The 14504-nt window shown below is 35.3% G+C and overlaps 1 protein-coding gene across 3 annotated transcripts in view; it reads left to right on the forward strand.

Moving 5' to 3' along the window:
- The window catches only part of AK9 (adenylate kinase 9), a 58628-nt gene that overhangs the window by 19645 nt on the left and 24479 nt on the right, over nt 1-14504 (forward strand). For all 3 annotated transcript variants that reach the window (XM_054279790.1, XM_054279789.1, XM_054279788.1), the window contains 4 exons: nt 351-481; nt 1203-1359; nt 3864-3972; nt 4383-4447. In XM_054279790.1, coding sequence (XP_054135765.1) covers nt 351-481; nt 1203-1359; nt 3864-3972; nt 4383-4447 — 462 coding nt within the window. The remainder of the gene's footprint in view (nt 1-350; nt 482-1202; nt 1360-3863; nt 3973-4382; nt 4448-14504) is intronic.

The following is a 14504-nucleotide window of genomic DNA, read 5'->3' on the forward strand; positions in this document are numbered from 1 at the left end:
TTAGGAATCAAAGGGAAATCAAATAAATGGAAATTCTAGCATGCTCTCAATGCCTGATTATTCTGATGCAGAAATGTCATTCTGTTTATATTGAAAGAATATTTAGCTTAGAGGTGGAAAATACTGTACAGTTAAAAATGTTGTGGTTTTGATACTGAGAGAGCAAACCAAGATCTTCATTTATGAGACACACTCTACATCTGCATTCGGAACTGGTGTTTGTTTCTTTCTCAGAGCAATTGTGTATTGCTTAAAATGTATGCTGTGCTGAAGTTACGATATAATGCTTTATTTAAGTCCTGATTTCAAATTTCTCTGTGAAGTTCATTTAAAAAAATCTATGGTGTTAGGAATACCAGAGATAACTGCTGACCACCCAGAAGTTCAAGCCATGCTAGAAGGAGCCAAAAGTGTGTCATTCTCTGAAGATATAATGATATCTCAAATGTACGCTGAAGCACTGGAGGAAGCTGTTGCAGAGGTGAGATTACAAGTAGTATGTAGCCAAGTACTTTTTTCCTAGGAGGAGCTTCTAACAGTTTATGCATTATCCATATATGTTCTTAGTTTTTCCCATTTGAGACATCAGTTTCATTTATATCACATAGCCCAAAAACTTACATAGGATTGAGGAGACACTGAGGAAGACAATGAAAGACAGATCTAATGAGGACTATTTTATTGTCCTTTATACATAATAAAAATATGTGTGTGCATGTGTATAAGTATTCACACACTTATAAAGAAGTTATTTCTGTCTCTTAAATTACCTGAGCTACAAATTGTTAACGGCTGGGAGAATTATCTGACAGATCATTGTCTGCTTGCTCTATTCTTATATTTGTAGTCACTATTAAAGAACTGAACACCAGATGTAAGAGTTTGAAAAGAATTGTTTATGAAGATCTATACAAGAATCTTTAAATGTTTTGAATTTGTTTAATGGTATGTAACTATTGAAACTGGAATGTAAATTCTTTATAGGCAAGCTTAAAAAATCACTATTACATTAGTCTCTTCTTGTTTAAAATGTTTCTCATTTCATTCAGACATACAAAGTTATAAATGTCTTACTTTTTATTGACCTGAAATAACAATAAGGAAAAATCATAGCATTTAGAAAGTAATTTTGTATTGTGCTGTCTTTTTTGTACAGCTCATTTAAGTCTTTTTATATTCCTGAATGTGACATTTTCTAACAGCTTATGAAGACTAACAAAGACAGGTTTCCTGATGCTCCAGAAAGAGGAGGGTGGGTAGTGGATAACTACCCTCTGTCAGAAGACCACTGGTCAGCCTTATTAGAGAAAAGACTTCTACCTGACACTATTGTCTGTCTGAAGGATACAGAAAAAGATGGTTAGTAAATGCACCCTAATGCAACATTATACTTTCTTTCTTTTTTTCTGTGTTGATATCTGTATATAAAACATACTTGTGAGAAAAACTAGTAGTTATGTCCCATTTATAAAGCTTCAGGATCTGGAGAATGAATCATCCAGTGAATCAGCAAGAGTACCACAATTTCTTACAATTTGGAGTTAGGGAATTACACAGAATTTAAACCAGGAGTACTTTGCTATAACAGCAAAGATTTCTCCCGTTTTAAATCAGTTTTCATTTTTCTCCTATTTACAACCAGCAGGAAATACCAGTAGACTCTTGTAGCATCACATTTTTCTATTCTTGGCTGGCTGGCCACCACCTTGCAATGTGGCTCTTGGTCAAATTTCTCTGCCTTGGTTTGCCCATTTGCAAAATCAGGTTAGAGGTATGAAATTTCTCAGCTTGAGAGAAGAGGCGAGGAGGGGAAATACTTGTATGCAGGGGTACCCTGTTCTCCATTTTGGGATCAAAAATAAACCCCAGTAACTTCCTACCCAGATGGATACAGTGGCTTCGTATCCATGAATTCAGAGTAAGGGATTTTTATTTTATTCTTTCCAGCCAAAAGGAAGATTGGCACCAAGCATCAATAACTGAACATATTCATGTACTGTTAAAAGTTTGTAAAATTGTGTCTTCATGGATCATATTTGCTTGATTCATACCACACCACAAGTTTAATTGATCATTGGCAATGTTTGATCATTACCTGTTCAACCCAGTCCATTATCAAAAAATCTTTCAGTGGCAGAAACTTCCACTGAAGAAAGGCATGATGGGTCTATTCACATAGAGTTCAAGACAACTCATTAGATGCCCAGCACTGGAATCAGTCCAGAGATCTTCAAACCCTTGTCCCTGAATATAAAAATCAACCTGAGAAAAGCAAGGTTACACAGTTTACTCAGAACAGATTTCTTATTTAAAAAAACCCAAATTTAGAAGTATGTCAACTGATCAGCAAATCATCCTCACAACTCAGGAATAGTACCTAAACAACTTAGTCACACAGCTTTGTGAAATTTTGTAACCAAAAGTGTTTCAGTGTGGCCAGAGCTCATACAGAGACTAAATACTGGCTGAACATTTCTGTGAGAAAGTTCTAGGTCCAGTGCTTGTCAGAAAACCGTATTTGCAGAAGCAGTCATTCAAGACTTCATCTCAGATGCTTTTGGAAAGAACCTAGAGGCAAATTGTTTTCCATGCCTCATCTTTGCTTCCCAGCCATTCCAAGCTTATTGAAATGTTCATGAACCTTTTTTCTGGGACATAGTGCATTGTCCTTTCATACAACCACCAAAAGCATCTCCTTCCTGTAGTTGGCATATGGTAAGGAAATGTCAATACTGTGTGCTAAATAATAAACATCAGGAGTCTGCCTCTAGCCTGAACTGCAGGGAGAGCAGTGAGGTGGGAGAGATGCTTTCAGAATTATATTAAATTTCTTTTCACTTCTCAGAATTTAACAAATTCGTGAATTAGTTAGATAGAAGAAAAGGTTTCCTCTTTTCTGGTCAGTAACTACTCCTTTTTTAAAAAATATATTTTCTTTTTTATTTTTTGTTTTGTGAAGGGGAGAATTTGGGAATTCATAGCAGAGGCTTTCAAATTAAGGCCTCTCTAGAGCTTGCCTTATGTGCTTCCTTCCTGCAGTATACACCTCTGCCATTTCCACTAGTTCTCAAAACCTCGCTCTGAATTACTTGCTCTAATATGAATAACCTATTTTATACTCTTGGTAGTATAAAAATTTGGCTGAAAATGTAGGTTTTTGCTTATGGATACATTTCCTTGAATTTAGCTATTTTGTTTCACTGTATTCTTTTTATTTGCACAACTGTGTTGACTCTTTACTTGATTCCCACTTGTTTCTGTCATTTAAATAATTATGTAGTTGTGAAGTTTACATTTTCACAGCATTTGAGTCATTATTTTGTAATCTGTTCCCTGACCTAGTCTAAACTCTCATAAGTCCACTGATGAAAACAGTTTTCAGCACACAGCCATAAATAAATCTATTTGTCAAAGTAAATAAGTCAGTAGAGTTCCTAGTAGGAACAGCATACTCTTAATTTCAGCTAAACAGCTGCAGTAGTAGAGGTATGCACATTATTTATATTTTTATTTGAATGTTTTCCATTTGTTTCTTCATAGCATTCTTTGTACACTTGCAAATATAATAAATGGCAGAGTAACACATGATATATGAAAGTTTAAGATAAATCATTTCAGTTTTGTCTCCTTTTATAGCCTTCATAACCTTTCAATATTCCAGATTCAGTTTTTAGGTGCTTTAAATTGAAAAAAGCTCTAAAGTTCTATAAATCAACAGCGTCATGACATTTCAGTGGTATATATACTTTTTGTTGACTTTAAAAGAAATCTGTCAACAATTTATTAATTGATATTCCTAACATAATGACTTTAGTTTTATACAGATGCATTAAAGTAATTACTGTCATGCAATTATGTTGCAGGAGCCTGTATGCTGCGCAGAGCATACCTAGCAAGTAGGAATGAAAATAATTCTAAGAGTTTGGAAACACCAACACATGAAGCATTAGAAACGAAAGAAGATGATGAAAGGTAAAATATTCCAAATATCTGAATGTATAAAATGAGCACAAGAAAATTCTAGCCTCACTCTGTGTTAAAGGTATCAGTGCATTTATCACACAAATTAAGTAAAGCAGTACACTAAGACTAGTTATCATATACAAGAAATAATCCAATATCTGTTGTCTTTGAGGAATATTTCATTTATATCAGTACATATGTTGGCAGTAAAATCTCTTTCTAAATGCTTTTTCATTAGCCTTTCATTAGTCCAACTTTTAATGCAATGAGACAAGAAAATTAATTTAGATGATAAAATACATATGATTTTTATTTTTTACAACCAAAATTATATTTCCACATCTTTACATTTTATATATCTGCAACTTGCTTTAGTAATATTTGTAATGGTCTTAAGATAAAGAAACTTTTATTTACAGTGGAGAAATAGAAGAAACACTGACATCAGAGGAAGATCAGTCTCCAGCTGCTACTGAGGAGAAAGGTGTGTATCATTTGACTTCTGAACGAATTAAGTGTTTCAATCACTTAGTGGTTTGGTTTTCCAGTTTTGATTTCCTTTTTTACATTCAGCATCTAGAAAATTTATTTTTTGGTACTCTCTTCACACATTTCTTTGTGTCATTCCTCAGAAACACTGACATCAGAGGAAGATCAGTCTCCAGCTGCTACTGAAGAGAAAGGTGTGTATCATTTGACTTCTGAACGAATTAAGTGTTTCAATCACTTAGTGGTTTGGTTTTCCAGTTTTGATTTCCTTTTTTACATTCAGCATCTAGAAAATTTATTTTTTGTTACTCTCTTCATTGGTACTCTCTTCACACATTTCTTTGTGTCATTCCTCAGAAACACTGACATCAGAGGAAGATCAGTCTCCAGCTGCTACTGAGGAGAAAGGTGTGTATCATTTGACTTCTGATCGAATTAAGTGTTTCAATCACTTAGTGGTTTGATTTTCCAGTTTTGATTTCCTTTTTTACATTCAGCATCTAGAAAAATTACTTTTTGTTACTCTCTTCATTGGTACTCTCTTCACATATTTCTTTGTGTCATTCCTCATGGATGTTACAGAATAGAGATGGTTTCCATTAAATCAGCCAGCACTGTTGCAGTTTTCAATAAATCCAAAGGATGGGATTCTATCTCCTCTAGTAACCTTTCTTAAGTGGGTTATTAACTGTCTTGAAACTACTCATCTGTAGCTCTTTAAAAGTTACAAAGCATTGCTGGAACTTAGTCAATAGTTAATGAGAAAATCACAGCATTGTCTGATTTTCTGGTCTTCCTTCAGTAAGCTCAACCTGAAGTAATTAAAAGGGAATGGATATCAGTTCATCAGTGTCTTTCTTAACATGCATTGGAAATTGCTTAATCTGATAGCAACACACATTATGAATTGCTGAATCCAGAAGCAAAGGTGAGGCTGTAGCAGCTCTGTGTCCCCAGGACCATGCAATGAGTCTGAGCACATATTCCCATTTCCCTGTCATCCTCTTCTCACTCTATTATCCATGCTAGTGGATCCAATCCACTTTGATCCTTCCTTCTCCTTGCCTTCTCAGGAAAGCTTCCTGATATTATAAATTTCCCACAATCCCAAACTGCTTTTCCCTAGGCATCCCCTAATGAATCTCATGCCCTGTAGGCAGTAATGCACTTCAGCCAGAGAGCTCCTCAGGGTGACCCATCTCAGTAGATTTCACACCCAGACAATGCCTTCATCATCATCTTCTAATGGCCCTGAGGGGGGTCAAGTCACGGTTGTATTTGCTGTGATTGAGTTTTGGGGGTTCACTTATCTGTTATTGTTTCTCCCCTCCTTTGTGCTTATGGACATTAGTCTTTAACAACATAACTTAACACCATAAAAACTAATGGAATTCTGTGTATTACTTGAGGTTTCCCCTCTGGTTACAAAATAAATAGAACATTTTAGATAAAGATGTTCTTACTTTATTGCTTTCTATATTGACAGAACCACTTTTTTTTTGTTTGTTTCCTGTAAAGATCCTACTTTATATCAGAATTGTGTTTTACTTAGTTTCCAGCAGAGAAAATATAATTGTCCTGGGCAGAAGTGAATAATCTGTAAGGAGTGAGATTTTGGCAGCAGACCAGTTGTCACAAATAGGCTGGATTTTTGCACCTCAGATTGTGTCAGTTGGATTGAGACTTAGTTCCAGTTAGTTGTGATAGTATGATCTCGAGCTAGGTTTTATAAGCTCTTGGAAACCTATATAACACTTGAGATGGCTCAGCTGCCTCTGATGGCATAAAATTAGCAGGATGGCGTCTGTGGCAGTGTTGGAAACAGAAAAGTTTTAATAAAAGGCAAAATAACAAAGCTCTTTACAGAGAAAACCTGAGTTAGAGGTACACGTAACAAAAGCAATTAGTTCCTTTGTTCTTTTTCTAGTAAATTACTAAGGTAGGACTTTCTAGCTTCTATCCAATTAGCTATCCTTAAGTTTGAAGTAAAGTCCCCAAATTCCTATGAGGTGTCTTTTTACCTAATTGAGAAGAGAACTTTTAGGCTTTTTTTCTTTTTAAAGAGACAAAAGATAATTTAGTCACTACATCAACAAAGGGGACATTCCTAAATAGTTTCAATGGTTTGAACCTCAATAGTCCAAAAAGCTGCAGAGTTTTACTTCCCTCTTAGCCTTCTTTAATCACTGCCTAGCTTCTTAGAAGAATGTTTCTGTCTGATTTGGATCAGCTGCTACAATGAATTACCATGCATAAATATCTGTCTCTATATTAAGAACTAGACTGGGGACTTTGGAGTATTTTCTTTCTCTACTATACAGTCTCAAGATTTCCCATTCATAGCCTGAATTATCACCCAAGGCCTGGAGAGGAATTCCCACTTTCATTTTTTCTCATCAAGAATCTAAACTGCTATTGCCATTTTTCTTTCCAACCCAACATACTGGTTTCTATACAAAATTACTATGGCCAAGCTTAAGTTCTGTATTACCAGTATGTCTCAACCAATATGTTCTCTTTCCTGACCTAGTCTGGCATTCATTTTACATATTTATTTAGGATGCATTTATCATACATATTTACAAGGCCTAAGTTGTAAAGGTAGTATAAGATAGACTGAGTAAGATAGCATGCTTTTAAATTTTAATGAGGTAACATTTCACCTACTCTGTGAAAAAAAATACTGTAGCTTTCTAGGGTTCTTTAAATTCTTTAAATTTAAATTCTTTGAATGTAAGCTTTTTAAAAAAATCCACATTATACCTTTTTATAGTTTCTAATAAAACACATCGCTTTTCTCCAAAGTGAATAAATCCTATAGTATTAAACATAAAGGCTTCTACAAAGATACTTCATCATTCTCATCTCAAATTACAAACTTCATGGGAGTTTGCAATATCTAAATTATGTTGATCTGAGTACCTCAAAACAACATAATAATGTCATGTGGTCTTAAGACATGTTAAGTCCTTGTTCAGAGAAAATCATGTTTTCCTACACCTACATTTTATTTCAATAATCAAACACTGACTCACCAAAACAATTCAGTCATGCTGCTCTTAGCCTGACATCGTTTTATTTCACATGTAGTGCCATCAGCACATTGACTGCAGCTTTTCTCCCATGTGACATATCTTTACAGCAATATAGACAAATGCTCACAGTTCACATGTTCCCAGTTTGTTGGGTTTTTATAATATATAGCAGTTAGAATATAAAAAAGATAGCTCAGAAAAAATACTTCAGAGCCCAAATCATACCCTTTTGGTCTTTCATGTATGGCATCCTATAGGAATGGCTCAAAGCTGCACCAGGAGAGGCTTAGATTGGGCATCAGGAAGTGTTTCTTCACTGAGAAGGTAGTCAAACACCAGAACAGGATTCCTAGAGATGTGACTGATGCCCCAAACCATTTAAGAAACATTTAGGAAATGCCACTAATAACATGCTTAAGCTTTTGGTCAGCCCTGAATTGCTCAGTTGATGAGCAGTAGATGATCATTTTAGGTCCCTTCCAACTGGAATAGTTCTATTCTATTCTATTCTATTCTATTCTATTCTATTCTATTCTATTCCATTCCATTCCATTCAAGTAGATGCACATTTTAATAACCACTGTTTTTGTAATGTCAGTGGAATCTGGGATTGTTTCAGCACTGAACATATTCAAGTTTATAAGACTGTGTTTAAAAGGATAAAATCATTCCAGTGATGAACAAGGTACTTCCACATGTCTTAATGAGAGTAAAAGTAACTGGAGAAGGACACTTCATGCAAATCTAACAAATGTGTTTAAGTGAGTTAAGAAGCTAAGTTCAATGCTGAAATGTCTGCTAAAGATATAGAAATCAATTTATGTGGTATCTCTTGCTTGTAATGTCTCACTGAACATTATAGCCTCATATTTTTTTCACGTCCTTTGACACAATTATTCTGAGAGGTTTTTTTCAGGAATTTCTTTATTTAAGCATTTTTGCAGAAGCTTTGCATGAGTATGACTGTATTTATACTAGGAGACAGCTATATCAATTCATGAGACTATTATATTTCACCTGTTGTAGAGGGGTTCTCAACTTCAGGCAGATCTGTGGGTTCACTCCAATCTTCCTGAAGTAATACTTGGCATATTCTTTTCCTGCCATATTTCTGCCCGAGATTACTTCCTTTCTATAGCAAACTCAACTGGAGCACACATGCTTATGCCTCAGTAGCTCAGGCTGGTGTATTTGTGCAACCACATTTTCACTGATGTCTCTTCTGCTGCTCTTGCTATTTGGGCAGAAGTTCTTGGCAAAAATAAATTGGCAGCTGGGCTCATAATTCCACATGTCACCTCTCATGCTTGTGCTTTCACAGCTTTTAAGATCATTCTTAGTTATATACTCTTTAATATTGAATTCCAACTCTTTAATATTGATCTCCTTTCTCATTACAGATGGTGGAGGGTTGAATCAATACCCTTCTCTTGGGCTTTTGTTCTATTTTCTTGCTTTTTTTATTTTTATCATCATGTTAAATTCAGTAAGATATTTGAAACAACAAGAGCAAAAAATAAATAAACCTGTTCATGTTAGTGCATTTTCTGTTTAGTCTTTGAAGAGAAATACTTCTTGGAATCAATTGTAATTTTAACATTTACCAGGCAGATGATGTGTGCTCAGTCCTACAGCCTCTAAACATATTTCTATTGTTTTTCTTGACAACTTGCATCCTGATTTGTGCTTTCCCCTACCTTTACCTGGAGGTTTTTCAGAGAGAGAGATTGGACAAGGACAGTTTATTAAACTGGAGATGAGAGATTGCAAATTACTTATACTGCAAACTTCAAAGCAAGCTCTAGTGATATTACCTTCACAGTTTGTTCAGTGTCTGAGCAAAGCTGCATGATCTTCAAAGCCACTTTCTGCTGTCATTTATAAATCAGATGTGATAATTGCATTTTAATACCTGTAATCCCAGCATTTTAGGCAGAGAAATTTCAAAATTTGAAAACCAGAAAGGTTAAAAACAACTTCCTCAATTAAATCCCAAATACCTTCAGTTCTTAAATTTTTTTAGTCTCTCATTCAGATAAATAAAGACTAAGGAATATTGGTGGAGAACAGCCATGCAATGTTTTGAAGAAGAAAAAAGAACAAAAGCCTATGATTAGAGCTATCAGTCTTTCTGGAAGCTCTTGTCACTTTCTGAACATAAAAAGAGAAAGGAAATCCTCTTAATTTACTTCACTTAATGTCTGTCCATCTGTCCTCCCTGACCCTATCCCGTACCAGTCTTGTAAATTAAATAGAACCATAAGCTAATGAAAAGATAAATGAAATCTTGTAACAGCTTTCTGTCAACACTTTGAAGGCAACTCATCTTTAGTGGAGATGGTCAGCTTTAGTTTTTAAAATATACATTTTAGCTTTTATCTGCTAGAATTTTTAGAATATTTTAAACAACAAACCAGAAATAGAAACCATTTTATTTTAATAGAAAGTTGTTAAATAAACATATTTTTATGCATTAGAAAGGATCAACTTTATCTGTAAACCACAGTTGTCTTTCCAATTTAAAAAATCAGTACATACAATATAAGTTTGTCTGTTGAGCACATTTCACTGTAACATGCTGAAGATTATTTGGCAGTGTATATTTATAAGTAAGAAGTGAAAAGTCTGTATAAACAAACTAAAGTCTGTTTCAAAAAGACAACTGAAACTACATTCATAATGAAATACAGATCAGTTCCAAGAAATGAAAAGTGTCACTGTTATGGTATATTTTGCCTTATGGTTTATTTTGCTAGTTAAGCCCTAATGAAGAAGACATGCTGGCTTCTGGTGTGTCTGTATCAGCTTTGGCAGTGTTTCAATGAGGAGAAAAGAACTTTTTTATATTTTTTGATGTTGCATATGGACCAAGGGAAGAAAAAGTCATAGATACTAAGATATTAAAGGCTCTCTTTCCCCAACAATTCATTTAGAGAATGTGGGGGCAGAAAGCCTTCAAGGATTGTTTGTCTCTATGGTAACGATGCTCAGTACAAGCACAGAACATGCAGAGGAAAAGAATATGAGAAATTGGCATATAGGCATTCCCTACAAAAGCCCAAGATTTGAGGCTGGGGAAGCTTGTTTCCCATCACCATTGTGATAAGAAAATTAAATTAGGAGCAGTACTGTTAGGTAGAAGGCCACCTCCTTAGAGAGAAAGTCGTTTGCATTTTTATATAATTTATTTTCAAACCACTTCTGTCTTTTCAGATGTTTTTCTTGACTATGTTTTTCATTTTTCAAAAAATATCTTCTCTCTGTAAATAACTTTGCCAAGCAGAGTTATTATATTTATATCTAATGGCAAAGGTACAGCTGCCTTACTTGGTCCCTGGTGAGACAAACTAAATGTCAGGGAGACAACATTTTTGTCACAATAAGGTTCAAATACCTGAACCAAAACCAAATGAGGGTTGTCTGATTTTTGGTCTGTCTGTTTTCACTGGGAAGGTAAACCTTTTTTGTTACTTCTCCCCTCTTTCCAGGGGAAAGTTTCTCCAGTTCACGTAGACCTGGGTAATCTATTTAAGAGTTCTGAAAGTATGCAATAATAGCTGCTGGTTATGTTTTCTAAAGCAACAAAACCTTCTGCATGCAGGTATTCTGTTAGAATTATGTGTCTTAAGTAGCAAAACAAAGCTGGAACACATGCTGGCCCATCCTTTGCTGATATATGGCCTGTCAGGAGAGGTAACATGAATTATAAATGCATCTGAGATAAAGGTCATGGGAACTACTCTATTAAGTGGATTCATTGCCATGTTCAATATTCTGTCTCAGATGATGCCTAATGTTCATTTCAATCTCTTGTTCTGCTTGTATACTTCCAAAGTGTTATGACCTGCTGAGAACTGAGGTGTTTTTAAAGGGCTGGACTATAAGATGATTTTTGAAAGCCAGATCCAGCCAGCCCTCATCCCATCTTCCATGTGTTACTGCTGTGGATAGGGCTGTGGTTCACAAGGCAGCACATGTGATTGCTGCAGTGTGACTGTGTCAGGGATAACATGTGCAAGCAGCAGTTAGTGTAACCCAGTTATTAATGTATCATTTCCTTCTTTTCCTAAAATCTGTGTTCCTAAGGGAGTCATCATTACATACTGCATTAGAGCTGCCCAAATGTGAGCAGGTTTTACCTAGCTAAATCTGTTTCTCATTTGGAATATATCACTGCAGAATGCCATATAATTAATGGCACCATTTGCACATCTTTTAATGTACATAAAAAGGTATATTTATGTTCCTATTTAGAATCATGGTAAGAGGCAAAAATGTCATTGCATGGTATATATAATGACATATATAGAATGAATGTCTATTTTAGTAAAATGCAAATGTTGTAAGCCTGTTTAAGGGAAAATATTATTTCTAATTCAAGATCAAACTATTTGAAATCTGCAAGGTGTTTCTCCTTGCTGATATGCCCTTTTGCACTTTGATTAATGTTTTTGCACTTTGATTTATGTTTAAACTAATGATCAAATAAGAGGAAGGTTAGCTACTAAGGTGTCAGTCTAATAGTTGTGTTGTTCAAAACTAAAAAAAAATGGGGGGAGATGTATTAAATAATGGTTGTTATGAAAGATCACAAAAATACTTGTCAAAAAGCTTCTTTGTTAATAGTTTTGCAGTTTACCTTGGCTGTGCAATGGTATTGCTGGAGCAGAGGCTGACAGCCCTGAGGGCTGATAGGGGGTGCTGGGCTCTGGGCAGCTGAGGGGGGGGAGCCCCAGAGGCTGGGCAGGGACAGCCAGGCCTGAGGGTGTCCTCATGTCCCTGAGCCAGCACATGAATTGCTATAAAGGGCCCAACTTGCTTCAAACCTCATTTAATCAGGGATGTTCTTCAGGTCAATGGTGGTATTGAGAGAATAAAAGTTTCAATGTCGAATGTAGAAGATTCTAATTATAAAAAGCATACCAGTATTTAGAAATTTAATGTATTTCTAGAGCTACACATTGTGACACAGTTCCTTAATAAGATTGTAGACATTGCAGTGCCTGAAACTCCCACACTACCTCTAAAATGTCTGATTTCATGTAGGGACAAAAGGGTTGTAGAAATAAGCACAAGTAGCAAACTAGCAGGGGACCAAACTTAGTGGGCCATGAAGGAATTTCAAAATAAGGGGTTTGAGATATGGTCCTTGTTCTGAAGGCACTTGCATATCCCAGCTGCTATTGGCACTCTGAGGTGATGCTGTAGTTGGTAGAATATTACACAAAACTTAGGCAGCATCTTTACTCTGACCATTATGTTTCAATCTGTTTCCTGCCAAATCTTACTGGTACCTAATCACTGAAGCCCAGCTACATTATACTTTTTGCCTTTTGGCTCTAATTTGGAAAATAAATGTGTCATTTGCAATTTTCTTCAACAGTCGACAAGAGGAAATGAGAGATACTTGGTTCTGGAAGGAAATATATTTTCTTAATGAAAAAATTGTAACAGGGCAATCTAACCCTTCATAAGCCGCAAAAATTGATTGGATTTTTCAGACTGGGACAAATTCAAAATGAATGTTACAGTGCTGCAATTTGACAGAGTGAGCATTGGCCTGCTTAATGCCTGAGTGACCATAAAGCATTGGGGTTTTAATGTTTTGAGGTTTTGTATTTTTGAGAAAGTAGTCAAAGCTTTTTACACACAAGGCATTACAAAAGACTTTCATTTTAGTAATACCTCTGCTTTGTTCATGTAGGAAGTTACATAAGGAAGAACAGTAGTAATGGTCCTTTTAATGTAAAAAATGAGTTGAAATTCATTGGAATAGGCTGATGATGTTGTTACTTGTGTCAAATCTGTTAATGCCCTTTCAAACTAAAAACAAGACAGGAACAACAAGAGAAGGGGGAAAATTTTGGCAAAATAGAAAATCATTCCATTCACTGATAAAATTTTTCCTTGTATCTTCATTTCTGGCCAGACAAAAACACAGCATATGCTGTAAGTCCCAGCAAACTTAGAGTCATATCAGATCATTTAACTCACTGCTCTCAACTGCTTTTCTGTCTGTTAGCTGACATCACTTATTAACACAAAGAAAAATTACAAGAAAAAAAGACAATCAGAGTTGAAAATTACATGAGTGCAGAGAATGGGAACAGCAGCAACAATACTACATTGCTGCTGCCAGTGACAAATTCTTTATGGTGTCAGATAGGCACTTGGGTATCATCTTCTAGCTGAGATAGGACTTTGTCTCAGGACTTTCAGGGTCTAACAGTGTATGAATAGATAGTAATTGCAGCCCTATCTAGCTCCTAATTGGAACATTTTCTAATGTGTCAATATCAAGTTTTTAATTCCATATCTGTTGTCATTATCAAGTTTTAAATTCCATATCAGCTGTCAATATCAAGTTCTTAATCCCGTCTGTCTTCTTCATCAAGAAGTTGTGGAGGAAGGAACTAACCCCTTTATTTGTTCACGGAGTATGACAACACATTTGGTGTGGTTTTGTCGTGTTTACAATGTGTAGTACCTGTGATTTTCTTATTTATATTAATGCATCCTTTCAGTCTTTAACTTCTGTCAACTTTCTGTGAGACAGTGTTAGAAAACATGCTTGGACTGATCTTAAACAACAGACACTACAAATTTCTGCATGTTCCTTAAGAGATTAAAGTATTCTCTGTCTCTCTCTTAATTACTAAACAAGTGATTGTATGCAAACATGGGTGCATTAAAGCCAGAATTTCCTGTGAATTTCCCAGTTCCAGTATTTACAGAGGGAAGTCATGATAATATTTTTTTACTTTATTTTCATTTATTTGTTCATTCAAATTTTTCCCATGCTGGCATGAGGCATGACTATATGGGAGAGTGTCAAAAGCTGTTCATCATTGAATCATAATTTTTAGATTAATGTATTCTGCATTGTATTTCTTTGCAGAAAGAGTCATATTTATTTTGAGTGATGATTTAAATAACCATATGCAAATATAGTTCAGCAATTTGACCTCATTTATTTTCCTGGAGAAGCCTCAGTGTATAGAGTATCAACATAATTAA

Source organism: Melozone crissalis, unplaced genomic scaffold (genome assembly GCF_028551555.1).
Source record: "Melozone crissalis strain CALT ecotype California unplaced genomic scaffold, PUWL_Pcris_2 ptg000027l_1, whole genome shotgun sequence".
Lineage (NCBI taxonomy): Eukaryota > Metazoa > Chordata > Aves > Passeriformes > Passerellidae > Melozone > Melozone crissalis.